Genomic DNA, 16,617 nt, shown 5'->3' with positions numbered 1-16,617 from the left:
TAAAGCAGTTTAACACCACATATGGGGTATTTCTGTAAACTGCAGAATCAGAGTAATGCATATTGAGGTTTATTTTGCTGTTAACCCTTGCTGTGTTGCAAGAAAAAAATGATTAACATAAAAAAATCTGTGAAATTTTGAATTTCTTGTGGAACACCTCAAGGGTTAACAAAGTTTGTAACATTAGTTTTGAATAATTTGAGGGGTGTAGTTTCTAAAATTGGGTAATTAATGGGTGGTTTCCATTACGTAAGCCCCTCAAAATCACTTTATAACTGAATTGGTGCATAAAAAAATGGTTTTGGAAATGTTGGCAAAAATTTGAAAACTTGCTTCTAAAATTCAAAGCCTTCTAACGTCCTAAAACATAAAATGACATTTACAAAATGATGCCAACATAAAGCAGACATATGGGGAATGTTGATTGATAACTATTTTATGAGGTATTACTATCTGTCTTAAAAAGTAGAGAAATTAAAATTTAGAAAATTGTGAATGTTTCCTAATTTTTGCTAAATTTGGGATTATTTTATAAATAAAGCTGAAATATATCGACTGAAATGTATCGCTATCATGAAGTACAAATGTAATTGAAATCAAGATCAAAAAGATGCATCACACTCACCATCCATGTTCATGTTCACGCTTCTTTATTAGTGATAGCAGAGTTACATGCAGGGGCAGACTCACATGGAGTATAAGTTAACAGCTGTTAACTTATACTCCATGTGAGTCTGCCCCTGCATGTAACTCTGCTATCACTAATAAAGAAGCGTGAACATGAACATGGATGGTGAGTGTGATGCATCTTTTTGATCTTGATTTCAATTATATTCTGCTTAATCTTCGCACCCCGTTTTCCTGGATGGTCGGAGGAGGCCAGGACTGTGTTCCCTGATACCTCTGGTGCAGGACGGTGCCCTCAAAACCTCTCGTTATATATGAAGTACAATGTGTCACGAGAAACAATCTCAGAATGGCTTGGATAAGTAAAAGCGTTCCAAAGTTATTAGCACATATAGTGACGCATGTCAGATTTGCAAAAATCGACCTGGGATTTTTGCAAAAATCGACCTGGCTCGGTAGTGAAAGGGTTAAATGCATCCAGCAGAGGTATACATCAGGAAATGCTCCCAATTGACACCTCTTACAAACACTGCACAGTGTGAATTCAGGCTTATATTTTGGCGCTGAATAGGAAAAATTAAAAGAAACGCACGTGCAGCACATGGCCCATTTAAAGGGGTTCTGCAGTTTGTTTAAACTGATGATCTATCCTCTGAATAGATCATCAGCATCTGACCGGCGGGGGTCCGACACTCGGGACCCCTGCTGATTAGCTGTTTGAGAGGGCAGCGGCGCTACAGGAGCGCCGCGGCATTCTCACTGTTTACCGCTGGCCCAGTTACGTCACAACTAGTATCAACTGGCCTGGGCGGGGCTAAGCTCCATTCAAGTGAACGGAGCTTAGCCGCACCCAGGCCAGTTGATGCTAGTCGTGATGTCACTGGGCCAGCGGTAAACAGTGAGAAGGCCGCGGTACTCCTGGAGTGCTGCTGCCTTCTCAAACAGCTGATCCGTGGGGGTCCCGGGTGTCGTACCCCCGCCGTTCAGATGTTGATGATCTATCATCAGTTAAAACAAACTGCAGAACCCCTTTTAGTTAGCCATTTTTGTCAGTGTATGACTTGTAGAAACCTATAACTAGCTATGTTTTTAGCATATGTCTTCCCAGTATGATTACCTATTGCAAACACCGCCGTATGGGCAAGCTGTGTGGATACATCTGTGCAGCAGACGCGAAGTTCTTCTAAAATGCTGTGTACATTTTCATCGTTGACCAGTTCACACAGGATGTCTATCTTCTGTTTTTTGATGTAATAAGGATCATTGTAAGAACAGAAAAAAATCTTGTAATGGTTGCTAAAAAGTCCTGGCAGGCTACGGAGGATCTCTCTGACATGACACAATGCGGCAAAGCATAGCTCTCGACTCTCAGAGGTACAGGCCGCAAGTAGTGGACCTTTCAGTCGGACAAGGACATCTGACTGGACATGAGGAAACTCTTTAGCTAAAACCAAGAAGAGTTTGGAGGCTCCCATGACCACACAGATGTGAGTGCTCTTCAAATAGTTGTCCAGGATGTTAAGTATATCAAATATCTCCTCTTCACTCCGTGGTTTATAGCGCAGAAGGAATGATAAGACTTCGCTTTGTCCCCACTGATCCAAATCAGCCATCCTAAACAGAAAACTAAAATGAATTGTGCTGTAAATGGAACATTGTGATATAAGTAATTGTGCTGCTCATTGGTTTACTGAAATAAGCTGAGGGTGCTGCCACAGTTTCCATTTTGGAAGTCAAAACCAGAAGTGCATAAAAAATAAATAAATAAAAGAATAAAAGTCGTATCTGTCCTTAAAAGGGTTTTGTGGGATTTCAATATTGTTGGCCTATCCTCAGAATGTAACATGAGATTGGCGCCCCCACGATCAGATGTTTGAGGAGGACGTGTCCTCCTCACAGCTTACAAGTGCAGTCTATTGGATAAAGGCTGTATTTCCTATTGAATGGGACTGAGCTTCACACAGGCCACGTGACCGATGAACATGACGTTAGTGGCCCAGGAAGAGGCCTAAGCCCTCAGACGTGCCGTAGTCTCTTCATACAGCTGATCAGCAGGGGTGCTGGGAGTCAGGCCCCCCACCAATCTCATGTTGATGACCTATCCTGAGCATAGGCCAATAATATAAATATCCTGGAAAATTCCTTTAAAAGTGTTCCAGTTTCAGGGACTTTTTTAACAGGCCCCTGCACCATGTTATACCTGTGGAAAACCATACTCACCTGTGCCAGCTCTCTGGCTTCCTTCAGTGGGCTTTTACTACCTGTCACTGCAGCCATTGACAGGCCTCAGCGGTGATGTATCCCCAAGCAGCACATCACTGTTGGGTTACATGCCGCTTGGGGGCATATTACCACTGACTTCAGTCATTGGCTGCAGCACTGCACAAGTCCCCGTCTGTCAGGAAGTTTACAGGACAGGAACCTGAAGAGAAGACCGCTGAAGGGAGTCAGGGAGCAGGAACTCAGCAGCATTTTCAACAGGAACACAATGGTACTGGAGTCTGTTAAAAAAAAAAATCACAAAAGCTGGACAGCCCTTCTAATATTTTTTGCCTATATGCCTTCACATTTGTTCTGACTCCATGTACACATGCATGCTCAGTTCGGCTGAGTGTGCACGCGTTTTCAATGAAGAGAGGAAAACAAAGATAGGGCATTCAATTTCAACATGCTCAACCTCCATCATATGTCAGGGACCCACATGCCCAAAAGACAGTCGGCTAGTCCAGACGCAGGGTCGGAACAACTTGTCTCTTATGTGTATAGAGATTTTGCAAAGTTACTAACTAAACTAAGTACATGTAGAAACAAATTCATAAATCAAGAATGAACAATATGATACACGATACAGCTAGATAGTGGGTAGCACAGCATTTCAAAACTGCACAAAGAATCTCAAAATGAATGAATTTAACCACCTAACTGTTTCCCGAGTCTAGCTCCGGCAGTGGGAAAAGTAGCTAACTGCTCTGCCCCCAGCTGGGCTCGGGCAGAAAGTGGAGGGGGACGGCTGCTTTAGATGCTGCTATCTCCTGAATGGTAGCAGCTAGAAACATGCAACTGGTCTTGTTTGAAAGCTGACATTCCAGGCAAGAATATACCAGAAGATACAGTAATCAAATCAGTGATATCTTCCCCTGTACTGAACATATTGCTGTCATTCTGGAATGACAGCTTTCAGCCAATACAAAGCCCATATCTCTAGCTGGTACCAAACCAGAGATATGAGCAGTTAAAGCAGCCCGCCCCCGTCTGGATGAGGAGAGGGAGCACATTGCACTGGGAAACCCAGTGTGTGCCTTTTCAGAGACAAGTTTCATATAAGTAATAGACTACACCACTAGAAATGCTAAAAGACTGGTCAATGTATTCCAGACCTCGTTAGTAGTAGTAGTAGTATGAACTCAACTTTCTATCAGCATAATTTAAAAACTGCAAGAAATATCTACCTGTTCAGCAGATGATGGGCAATGGGCTTGTTGATAACAACTCCACCTTCCCTTCTCAACATTTCTTCAAGAGCCCGTAAACAGTTGACTAATACAATAGGGTCAGGGTCTCGCAGTAGACTGTATAATTCATTTACAATAGCTCCATCTGAGAAAAGGTTACACACAGTTTAGCATATATAGATGTGCTTTATTACTCCAAAAGTGAAAGTGTTTTATGAGAACAATAGGTTTAAATCGTGTGCACACTTTCTACATATGTATCTGAAGAATTGGAAATAGAATCTGGCTGGGCAATTTCTTCATTCGCTTGTTTTCCCTGACAAGCTTGTGGACAAATAAGTTGTGAGCTCAGCGGGATGATCTTTGTGGAGCATGCTCTCATTCCGCCTCCTATTTTCAATGCTCACATTTATATTATTGCCTACTCAGTGAATCTTGGGAGAAAATGCAGCCCCAAAGTCTCCCCAGGAACATGTAGCTAGGTTTGTGTGACTAGTAAGGATCTGCACTAACCAAGATGCCTCCGCAGTGGTCAGGAGTAGGTTAGCAAGAAGCAGGATAGAGGCGGATACATGAAGAATCAGACTACATTAATGCCTCATTCACACATCAGTGTGTTGATCAGTGATTTCCATCAGTGATTTTAAGCCAAAACCAGGTGCGGCTCTAAACACAGAACAGGAGCAGATCTTTCCCTTATACCTTATGTCTGTGGAGGCTCTAATCCTGGTTTTGGCTCATGATCACTGATGGAAATCACTGACCAAAACACTGATGTGTGAATGAGGCTTAAAGGGGTTGTCTCATCATGGACAATGGGGGCATATCGCTAGGATACGCCCCTATTGTCTTATAGGTGTGGGTCTTACCGCCGGACCCGCACCTATATCGAGAACGGAGCCCCGCAAGTGAAGGAGGGAGCACTGTGCATGTGCAGCCGCCCTCCATTCATTTTCTATGGGGCCGGCGAAAATAGCTGAGCGCTAGCTCGGCTATTTCGTTGGCCCCATAGAAATGAATGGGAGCGGGGGCCGCGCATGCGTGGTACGCTCCCATTCACTTCTATGGAGAGCCGGCTTAGTAGTGGCCGGACCGGAGTCCTCCAGCCTCCACCTTGCGGGGCTTTGTTCTCGATATAGCTGCGGGTCACAGCAGTGGGACCCGCACCTATCAAACAATGGGGGCATATCCTAGCAATATGCCCCCATTGTCCATGATGAGACAACCCCTTTAACCTTGTGACATTTCTGGACATGAGGGGCTTCACTGGCTTTACAGAGGCTGGCTACTGGGGTCTCTCTTCATGATAAGTTGGTTTGTTCATTTCCACTGCTGGTTGTTATTTTAAATAATAGTATTTTTTGTGCTTACCTGTAAAATCCTTTTCTCGCTGAGTTCATTGGGGGACACAGAAGACCATGGGTATAGCTGCTGCCACTAGGAAGCGACACTAAGCAAAAAAAGTGTTAGCTCCTCCCCTCAGCTATATCCCTCCTGCAGACACTGAGCTAATTAGTTTGTACAAAAGCAGTAGGCGCAGCCAGGAGAAGCAAACAGAAAACAATTAAAAGTATGAAAGGCGAAGATGGGTCAAAATCAAGAACCGGAGGGACCCATCAAGGAGCGCCAGCAATTGACTTACGGGGTGGGTTCTGTGTCCCCCAATGAACTCAGCGAGAAAATAATTTTACAGGTAAGCACAAAAAAATCCTATTTTCTCGCTCGTATCATTGGGGACAGAAAACCATGGGACATTGAAGAGTAGTAACATGGGGAGGGAACAAGAAAAGAACGAATCCAAGGCTGGTCATAATGCCCCGCACAAAAATGCAGGGGAGAACACGCCCGGAACACTGAAGAATCATTCCCAGGAAGGCCAGCCAGAGAGCGGCGGAACACGCAGAGGCTCCGGCTGGGCAGAAGAAGAACAGTCCAGGGAATATAAGTCACGGCTTAGGAGACTGCAGAAGATACAGGAGAGAGAGACCTAGCCTGGATTCAGAAGACTTCTGAGGAAGTGATATCCATGGGTCAGAACCACAGGAAAAAAACACAGTAGAGCCATCAACAGACACAACATGGTGTGAGAAGAAAAAAGGGAACCACTAAGTGGAAAACTGATTGGAAGAAGATGAACTAAAAATGACATCTGAATATCAAGGGACAGAGAAGTGCAGATGTGACAAAAATGCTGCCTTCCTCAGGGGACGAAGTAGGGGTGCCAGAAGGCAAGGCCCCAAAACCATAACAGGCTGCCAGAAGAGAAAACCACTCCAGCGGGACCATGACAAACAAGGCAGGGCTAGAGAACCTGGACAACAGGCATGAAAATGGCCCACAAGAAAAAGTTATTGAGGGAGTAAAGAAAGTCAATGGGAACAAGGCAGTAAAACTGAACCAAACCACAAAAAAGGAGGGGAGTAACCTGGCAGAAAAAAGTGTCCTCTGGAAGTAAAAACTTCCGCTTCAGACCTACAGCCAAGGGGTTTGCTGCCCAAGTATGTTCCCCAAGGGGAACGCCAATGTGATAAGTAGAGGTAGGTAGAGGAGGACCTTAAATTCCAGAACAAGAGAGGAGAGAAGCGTTCAGATACGCCATGGAAAGCTGCCTGAACTGGCAGACCTAACCAGAAGCTAAAGAAAAAAAACACCTAGGCCAAAGGGATGAAAATATGAAGGTTGTGTAAACTCATGAAACACTGTTGACCGCCACTGCGAAACCCTGCCTAAAGAAGAAAAGAATGGGGTTGTTGAGGACTAAAAACGGACCGCACAAAACGGACCGAAAGGAACCAGAGATGGCATAAACACTGCGCCAGGAAGGGAGTTTGAACACCGAATGCCACAAGTCCCAGAAAAAAAATGAGTACCAGAACCAATACCACCCACGCAGGCACTCTACAGCAGAAAGGGGGCATACGAGAACTCAATGGCTACGGAAACTGGCCGAGTAGGCAGAAACAGTATCTGGTGAAAGTGCAACTACTCGCCCTGTGGAAGGGGAGAAGTAGAGGAGGCTGATGCGGCTCAGTAGGGAACCAGCATTTAGGGGTGACAACAAGGACAGTACGACCGCTAGAACCAGGAAGGGGAGCTATGGAAACAATTCACATATGCAAACTGAATAAGTGCATACCGAAAACTACAAGGAGGAAACGTTGATGCTGTCACCGTAGAAGATTGTAGAAGCAATGCACTACATGTGAAGGGAAGAAGGCGCAAAGCCAGCGCCATATAAATCGGCAGGTTATACCATGCACAGAAAACCGCACTAATACCCACGAGTAGTGAGCAAACCCACCAGCTGCAGAATGTCATGGTATGGTCAGATGACAGCACTATAGGGAATAAGAGTACCTGTCAGCCACCATACATATAAGGCCTGGAGGATGTATCGCACCCGGTGATGGCAGAACATGGAGCACAATGCCACCTGTGAGAAGGAAATGTAGGCACAATCACAGCTACAACAAGCGAGAAGGTTCCACCCCTAGAAAGAGGAATAGTGTGCAGATACCACACAAAACACCAGGGCCGATACTCCACATGGAGAAAGGGGATACGGTAAAAACGATAAACACAAATACTCCCCCTGGGACGGAGTCACACAGTAGTAGCCTCGGAACAGGAGTAGCCATAAAATCTATGGCCAGTTCAAGGCTGCCCAACTATGGTCTCTAGGGCCAGAGGAGAGGCTCTCCCTGAGAATGAGGCCAAACAGCAGTAGTCACAAAGAAAATGGTGCTAGTGCAATCCTCCACTTGAGAAGGAAGGAAACTGGCAAACAGTGCAGACGTTCCACCTACTGACAGAGAATGGACGCCTAGCGTGTTGAGTCAACAGCCTGTCAGCTACAGTCCTACCTGGAAGACAGAGGCTGCCATGTAGGTGCCCGACACCAATCCAATCCAAACAATGACTACCTGCGGAAGGGGATAGTGTGGTGTACTCACAGTATCCAGTAGTAGAGCCAAAATACTACCTATGACGGGGGATAAGACGACTTTAGGGACCGAGTCTAACAATAGGCCATCCATGGAACAGGATGCAATGCAACAAGGAAGAGAGTAGTCGCGGTAGTCAACGTCAAAGCGATTAGTCCACCTAAGAAAGACGGAAAATGCAATAGGATGGACAGCTTCCAGAGGTAGGGAATCACTCCGCTGATGGAAAGAGGGGAACCCGACAAGATGTACCGGGTCCACTGGTAGTGTAAGCACTACTAGTTGTGCAACTACTTCGCCAATGGAAGGAGGGTAATGCTACAAGATCTACAGTATGCAATTGTGGTGCAAATCCACCTATAGAAGGCGGAAATCCGAAAAGACAGATGATAACCAGTACTAGTGCAATTACTCCACCTGCAGAGAGGGTAATGCAACATGACGTATGGTATCTGGTGGAAATGCAGTTATCTTGCCTAATGAAGGAGGGTAATGCGATAGTCTGTATAGGAACCAGGGGTAGTGCAACTACTCTATGGAAAGAGGGTAATACCACAAAATGTACAGTATCCGGAGTAAGTGCAAATACTCCTACTATGGAAGGACAGGAATGCTAGCGGAAGTATAGGATCCAGTGATAGTGCAACTATGGGTAATGCTACAGGACATCCGGTATCCAGTGGTGGTGTAAACAGTCCGCCTATGGAAAGAGGACAACGCTAGAGAGTGATAATATAGAATGAATAGAATCGAGAGGCAAGTGCTAACACTCCATCAATTGAAAAAGGAGGGTAATGTTACAGGCTGAGCGGAACTCAATGGAAGTGCAAGTACTCCGCCCATGGAAGGAGGGTAAAGCTACAGGCTGTGCCGTATCCAATGGTAGTGTCATTACCCCACCTACGGAAGGAGGGTAATTCTACAGGTTGCACAGAATCCAGTGGTGGAGTATTACGGTGGGGTAAAGTGGTACGGACTGTACGGTACCCAATGGAAGTGCTATTACCCTGCATATGGAAGAAGGGTAAAGCTACACGCTGTACAGTACCCAGTGGAAGTGCAATTACTCCGCCTATGGAAGGATGGTAATGCGATAGGCTGTACAGTATCCAGTGGTAGAGCCATTACGCTGTCTATGGAATGTAGGAAGGCGCAGGGGTCCGTCATTGACGGAAGGTACGTGTCACCGAGGTTCCTGGCCTCGGTGAGATAAGAACCGGAAATTTTGTGTGTCAGCGGCAGCTAGTGCTCGCTGACACTGTTTTACTTAGTGTGGCTGTAAAGCCAATCCGGGCCGGTTCTTATTGGGAACAGCCAAAGAACAGGGTGGCTGGCTGTTCCCCACGTCCAGGCCAGGTTTTGGGCTGGGGTTTAAAAGCCCAGCCAGCAGCTCAGCTAGGTGTGGTATGTTCTTCCAAGTGAAAGTGGAGTCTGGGTTTCTGGGAGCCGCATGAGAGCCGCCAGCTGGAAGCCAGGCGCCCTAAAGCCTGCTGTGGATTGCCAGGTGACATGTTTTTTGAGTTCTGTGGACATTTGCTATGTAAAATAGCACAAGGAATTCCTGCAGTGTGAATTAACACCAGGACTCTGCAAAGTGTTTGTGTTACTTTTTTCCTTTCGTGTGAATAAACACTGAACTTTTTGCTTTACTACCGTGTTCTTGCCTCAGTACTGCGACCGCTTACCCTGCCTACCAGAGCAAATACCTACAGAAAGGAAGACAAGGCTATGGGCTGTACAGTATCCAGTGGTAGTGCATGTACTCCGCCTATGAAGGAAGGGTAATAGCACAGGCAGTACAGCATCCAGTGGTAGTGCATGTACTCCGCCTATGAAGGAAGGGTAATAGCACAGGCAGTACAGCATCCAGTGCAAGTGCAATGACTCCGCCTATGGAAGGAGGGTAATGCTACAGGCAGTACAGCGTCCAGTGTAAGTGCAATTACTCCGCCTATGGAAGGAGGGTAATGCTACAGGCTGAATGGTATCCAGTGCAAGGGCAATTACTCCGCCTATGGAAGGAGGGTAATGCTACAGGCTGTACAGTGTCCAATGCAAGTGCAATTACTCCACCTATGGAAGGAGGGTAATGCTACAGGCAGTACAGCGTCCAGTGTAAGTGCAATTACTCCGCCTATGGAAGGAGGGTAATGCTACAGGCTGTACGGTATCCAGTGTAAGTGCAATTACTCCGCCTATGGAAGGAGGGTAATGCTACAGGCAGTACAGCGTCCAGTGTAAGTGCAATTACTCCGCCTATGGAAGGAGGGTAATGCTACAGGCTGAATGGTATCCAGTGCAAGGGCAATTACTCCGCCTATGGAAGGAGGGTAATGCTACAGGCTGTACAGTGTCCAATGCAAGTGCAATTACTCCACCTATGGAAGGAGGGTAATGCTACAGGCAGTACAGCGTCCAGTGTAAGTGCAATTACTCCGCCTATGGAAGGAGGGTAATGCTACAGGCTGTACGGTATCCAGTGTAAGTGCAATTACTCCGCCTATGGAAGGAGGGTAATGCTACAGGCTGTACAGTGTCTAATGCAAGTGCAATTACTCCGCCTATGGAAGGAGGGTAATGCTACAGGCTGTACAGTGTCCGGTGCAAGTGAAATTACTCCACCTATGAAAGGAGGGTAATGCTACAGGATGTACGGTATCCAGCGCAAGTGCAATTACTCCACCTATGGAAGGAGGGTAATGCTACAGGCTGTACAGTGTCCAATGCAAGTGCAATTACTCCACCTATGGAAGGAGGGTAATGCTACAGGCTGTACGGTATCCAGTGTAAGTGCAATTACTCCGCCTATGGAAGGAGGGTAATGCTACAGGCTGTACAGTGTCCGGTGCAAGTGAAATTACTCCACCTATGAAAGGAGGGTAATGCTATAGGATGTACGGTATCCAGCGCAAGTGCAATTACTCCACCTATGGAAGGAGGGTAATGCTACAGGCTGTACAGCATCCAGTAGTAAGCGCACATATTCCACCTAAGGAAGGAGGGGAATGTGACAGGACCTACAGAATCCAGTAGTAGTGAAACGACTTTGCCTAAGGAACTACAGGGAATGCGGTATTCAGCGATAGTGCAAAACTGCCACTTATGGAAGGAAAGTAGCGCTACCGGACATATGTTTCCAGCGGTAGTGCAACCATCCAGCTGTAGAGGTAACTAGGTCCAGAACAGGACCAGATAGCTCCAAGGGTTAATAATATATATAGTTTTTAATTACATACAGATCAAATCTAAACCCCCAGCTGTCTCGAGTACAGTAAGCATTTTGCCCAGCGCAGTAGAATTGAAAGCAAGGAAAAGGTTAAGCCCAGGGGGCGGAGCTTATTGGCTGCTGGTGGAAGGAAGAAATGGAAATTTCGCGCTCTGATAGAACAGTACCCGCCCCCAAAACTGTTTTGAAGATAAGGCCTATGTAGGGCACAGAGCCGGGGCCTCGCGTACAGGGGGACTTCCGGTTGGGGCAGTAACGCAGGGAGGGAGCAGGAGAGCAAACCTGCGACATACCCCAGCCGGACAATAAGCCGCCGGGAGCTAGGGAACTGCCACAGTAGCTGGATGGGGGGGTAGGCCGCAGAGAAGCTGGGGCCTCGATTACCAGCAGCCCTGGCGGAAGACATGGACCGGAACGCTGGGAATAAGCAGAAGGTGGCCTTACATGATGTCTAACCTCCCCCCCCCCCCATACCCGCCCGCCGGGGGAGGGACGCCTGCCGAAACTGAGGCCTCAGGGGAAGGTAAGCAGGCCTCCAAGGGTAATATTCAAAATGGGAAAACCTGAGAAGGGGGAGGGAGGAGGAATGGGGCTTTGGGGACTGAGAGAATACTCACCCATCTGGCGTTTTCTGCCCCCCTGGCTCCAGCCGGGTCACCAACTTCGGTGTGTTACCCCTTGGTGAGGGTAGCTACAGCGGTAACAGAGGGGACTTAGCGGAGGCCGGACCTGGTGACCCGAAAGCTGGCGGGATACAGAGGCTTTAGGAACCTCTGGTCCTCCTTGCCTTCTGGAGACCGGGAACGAGCAGCGGGCTTGGGGACCCCCTGGACTCTCGTCTCTTGGGTGGTAACGCAGGCAGCTTGGAGACTGCCAGCAGCCCAGCTAAAGGAAAGAAAAAGAGAAAAATGAAAAAAGCAGCAGACCTACAAAGCAGGGAGGTCTACTTCCTACGGACACTAAGATAAAACTGATTAGCTCTGTGTCTGCAGGAGGGGTATAGCTGAGGGGAGGAGCTAACACTTTTTTTTGCTTAGTGTCGCCTCCTAGTGGAAGCAGCTATACCCATGGTCTTCTGTGTCCCACAATGGTACGAGCGGACAGATTTGAGCAAGTAGGGGCAGGTCCTTGACTCTGTAGGCATGCTCCTTGATTACATAAAGCTCACAGGTCATCAGGTTTCTGTTCCTGTCTCTCATGGCACACACTGCCTCTGCAAAGTAAGCCCTCAGGCTTTTATTCTGTGGCCTCTTTGCTGGACATATACTAAGAAGCACAGTCCAGCTTGGGAATGATAGATACAGTATGTCCAGAGAGGTAACCAGAGGATGAAAGTCACAATGACTTTGCAGAGGCAGTGTGAGCAGTAAGAGACAGGAATGAATAAGATGATAGTGATGATCTATCAAGTTCCACGTGAATGGGGCCATGTGTGGAACATGACAGGCAGGGACAATGTAGTGTGATGCAGAAGGCCTGGGAGCTATGGTACATCAAGGAGCAGATCTCTTCACAATTATCATTGGGGGGAGATTAAAAAAAATCCTGGACAACCCCTTTAAAATACTCTGGTCAGGGAAGTTTTCCTGTTTTGTGAGCATGAAGAACTGATTAATCGACACTCATGCCGTACCAATTTCCACATCCGATTGTTGCCGATACATTTTGGCACATCCCAGGACTGCCACTCTCCTTACATAGGATGCTTTGTCTCGCAGTCCATTCTGAACAGGCTGTTGTATGTACTCCTGGATACCTGGCATTCTGAGTGAGGACAAATAAACAAGGTAAAAAAGAAGTCACAAAATACAACACAAATCTCTCTGATGTGTTTAGTGGGGTAGACGCTGAATGAGAATGCTTATATTTGGACTTCAGTAAGATATCTGTTGTAGAATTTTTGATGCTTCCTCCTTTACAGCTTAAAGGGGTTCTCAGGGAATAAAGAAAATTAAAATACTTAAATATTACTTTGTTAAGTTTATTCCCAAAAACCTTTCATTCGTTATATGGCTCGTTTTGTCATGGGAGAACCATCAGGAGAAATAAAATAGCCACCGTCATATTAGTACACACAAAACCTGTCCTAATCACAGGAGGACAAGTTACTTCACAACACTGAGCTAAAGAGCTGCCTCAGCCTTCTCTCTGCTCTGCTTGTCAGTGATTGATAGGATGGCGGCCTGATGATTGCTCCCCAGACAAATAGAGCCAGTAGAACTAATGAAAGGTATTTGGGATTATATTTTAATAAAAGTACCGATAATATTTACCGTAAGTAATTTCAGAGTCCCCTGCACATGAATATTTTTGCTTTATGAAAGCAGTATTCCAGAAGTTGTCACACTGAACAGGATGCATCCAAGTGCTGAAGTGACAAGAACTTAACAACTCATTTAACTCCTGCATATTACTAAAGCCCCCAAAACCTTTTCCTTCTAAGGTAGATCTGGTGATCCTGTCTATGATTCAGACAGTGTAAACTTAGACTAGACAGACTAAGGGTACTCTCACACTTGCGGCAGAGGATTCCGGCAGGAAGTTCTGTCGCCGGAACTGCCTGCCGGATCCGTCAAAACATATGCCAACTGATGGCATTTGTCAGATGGATCAGGATCCTGATCCGTCTGACAAATGCATTGAAATGCTGGATCCGTCTCTCCCGTGTGTCATCTGGAAAAACGGATCCGGAATTTTTTTTTTATATATATTTTTTTTAGCGTTCTGAGCATGTGCAGACCGCAAAAACTGATCTGTTCTGCTGGAACACTAGGGGCCGGATCCGGAATTAATGCATTTCAATGGGAAAAAATGCTGGATCCGGCATTCAGGCAAGTGTTCTGGAATTTTGGACGGAGATAAAACCGCAGCAAGCTGCGGTATTATCTCTATCCTGAAAAGGCAAAAAGACTGACCTGAAGTCATCCTTATGCATCCTGAACGGATTTGCTCTCCATTCAGAATGCATGGGGATAAAACTAATCAGTTCTTTTCCGGTATTGAGCCCCTAGGACGGAACTCAATGCCGGAAAAGAATGGCGCTAGTGTGAAAGTATCCTAAAGAGGAGCCAAATGTATCACAGTGGCTGATGCTGGATAAAAAATTCAGTGCCTCTTTAAAGGGAACCTGTGACCTTTACTATGCTAACCTCGCTGAGGGCAGTAGAGCACAGTGACAGATCTGCAGATTTCAGTGGGCTGTCACTTCTGCGCTATTACAGTACTGACAAGGCGAACTTTGCACTGCGTGCCAGCGAGACGATGGGTTTGATGAGACTTGTGTCCCCACCCTACTGCCAGGTTTCTTTCCCATGCCTAACATGAGAGAAACCTGTCAGTCATGGGCAGGAGGGTGAGGCCACAAGTCTCCGACTCATCTCTCTCGCAGAAAATTTGCCTATTTTGATTAGTAAATCTACCCCCAGAATCTTAGCATGTGAGAAAAAATACATCTTTCACATTCAAACTCATTTTTTTCAACATGCAAAGAAACCTGGAGCTGCCACAGCACCCAAGTTAATGGGGCAAGACCCCTGATGATGTCAGATCTGTTCTGGGGGTCTTTAGATCAAGCAGCTGTCACATGACAGCTGTTCCAGAACAAATACCAGCAATATTATCAAAATCGTAAAAAATGTTTTTTTTATAATATTAACTGTACAGCAGCAGCCCAGGGAACCAGGCATTCCAAGTTGGACTGTGTACAGAAAAACTCCTACCCCACGACTTCCAGTGCAGACACTATACTGATTTAATCTGCATATAGTACTGACCTGAGGTTGCACATACTCCGCAGGGCCAATCCTCTCACCATAGGGTTGGGGTCCGAGCAGTCCTTACATAGAGTGTTGATTGTTAATAGAGCCAAATCGGGTTTTTGAGGGGCATAGGTGCACATGTATAAGTAAACCAGTTTCTTCTGCACAATATCTACAGTAGCACTGGCTTTAACCATCTCCATAAAGACGCTGGATACATCAAGTCCATGGGTCATGTGCCTTCAAGAAAGAACACCACACGGTTTCATAAGTGCAATCCAACATATGAATCATGCAGATTAGCAGGGGTCTATGGAGACTTCCCTCAGCCAGACAAGACAATTCACCCTTGCTTTGCACCAGTAAGCTTGATCACACTTTTATTTATGACTTCCCACATATTGAGTTCTTCTAGCTTTCACACTGGCGGACATTTCCCCTTTTCTATACTTTTTAGCTTTGCAGAACAAGCCTAGATGGCGGCACTATACAGAACATACAGAAAAGGCTCTGGATGCTTTTCCCCCGTCACGGCCTGGTCTCTCGGGTACGGGGCTCTACACCATCACTTTCTGGAGACTGTAATAGCTGATTCACACAACAGTGCTCGGTCCGGGAAACACGGTCCTCGTGTAGGCCACATCCCCCCGACTTGTCTGTGAGTATAGTACAATAGACCCACTATGATGCAGTCAGTCCAGGACACGCAGCCGACACATGGCCCTAATAGTCTGAGATTTATGGGGAGGGGGCGGCACACCATCCCGTCCTGGAGACTGTAATCGATTATAACATTTCTCTGACGGCTCGTATTCATTGTGGCTGTATAGTCTACACAGATAACGCAGGAAAGAAGTGTGTGCTGTCAGTACTGCAGCCTGAAGGGAGGGGCTGGAAACTAAAAACCTACACCTTCCATAGAAGTAAATCTACTTACTGACAATAAAATGTCATTTCAGTTATCAGGTTCCACAGTCACTCACTGACGAGACAACCACTTCTGCTGACTGGTGAGCGCCATCTAGGGGCAACAGATTTGCTTGCAAGCTAAACTACATTGAATCCGTGACCCAGCTATCTGTTGTCAGTCCATGCTGCCCTGTGTAATGGAAACATCTATAAAATACTGTGCCATTTGGCTAAAATACTGTGCCATTTGGCTAATGGAAATAATAAAAGAATCCATAGGGCACATAGTTTAGGACTACAATATATACAGAATGCTCCACCTGCCTGCATGCACCGCAAGGATGTCAGTTCCTGTGAGGAGGGGGGCGCTCCCCTCATGAATACACTAGACTTAAAGGGGTTCTCTGGGCTTTTAATATTGATGACCTAGAACCCCTTTAAAGGCTATGTACACCTTTAGGAGTAAATTTTTTTATGATTGCATTTAATTAACTTTTGGCTAAAAATCACATTTTCAATTGGCATTTATTAAAAATATTGAGCTGTTCAGTCACAAAGGGTTAATGGTTTTTCTAAGGGCTCATTCACATGGCCGTGTGAACGGATCCGCACCCGTTCCGCAATTTTGCGGAAGGTCTGCGGATCCATTCATTTCTATGGGCCCTCAAAAGATGCGGACAACAAGCATCGTTTATTCCGTA

At 46.2% G+C, this 16,617-nt stretch overlaps 2 protein-coding genes across 3 annotated transcripts in view; one reads left to right on the top strand and one right to left on the bottom strand.

Moving 5' to 3' along the window:
- Positions 1-16,617, bottom strand: part of AP4B1 (adaptor related protein complex 4 subunit beta 1) — a 41,542-nt gene that overhangs the window by 15,743 nt on the left and 9,182 nt on the right. For both annotated transcript variants that reach the window (XM_044283472.1, XM_044283473.1), the window contains exons 3-6: positions 15,023-15,247; positions 12,883-13,013; positions 4,077-4,224; positions 1,745-2,241 (exon numbers count right to left, since the gene is read on the bottom strand). In XM_044283472.1, the coding sequence (XP_044139407.1) occupies positions 1,745-2,241; positions 4,077-4,224; positions 12,883-13,013; positions 15,023-15,247 (1,001 nt within the window). The remainder of the gene's footprint in view (positions 1-1,744; positions 2,242-4,076; positions 4,225-12,882; positions 13,014-15,022; positions 15,248-16,617) is intronic.
- Positions 15,341-16,617, top strand: part of DCLRE1B (DNA cross-link repair 1B) — a 35,565-nt gene continuing 34,288 nt past the window's right edge. The window contains exons 1-2 of the mRNA XM_044283474.1: positions 15,341-15,369; positions 15,465-15,665. Of these exons, the coding sequence (XP_044139409.1) occupies positions 15,484-15,665 (182 nt within the window). The 5' untranslated portion in view covers positions 15,341-15,369; positions 15,465-15,483. The remainder of the gene's footprint in view (positions 15,370-15,464; positions 15,666-16,617) is intronic.

The sequence above is a fragment of the Bufo gargarizans genome, chromosome 3, assembly GCF_014858855.1.
Source record: "Bufo gargarizans isolate SCDJY-AF-19 chromosome 3, ASM1485885v1, whole genome shotgun sequence".
Classification (NCBI taxonomy): Eukaryota; Metazoa; Chordata; class Amphibia; order Anura; family Bufonidae; genus Bufo; species Bufo gargarizans.
The sequence above is the reverse complement of the archived record's forward strand: the minus strand, read 5'-3'. Positions and strand labels throughout refer to the sequence as shown.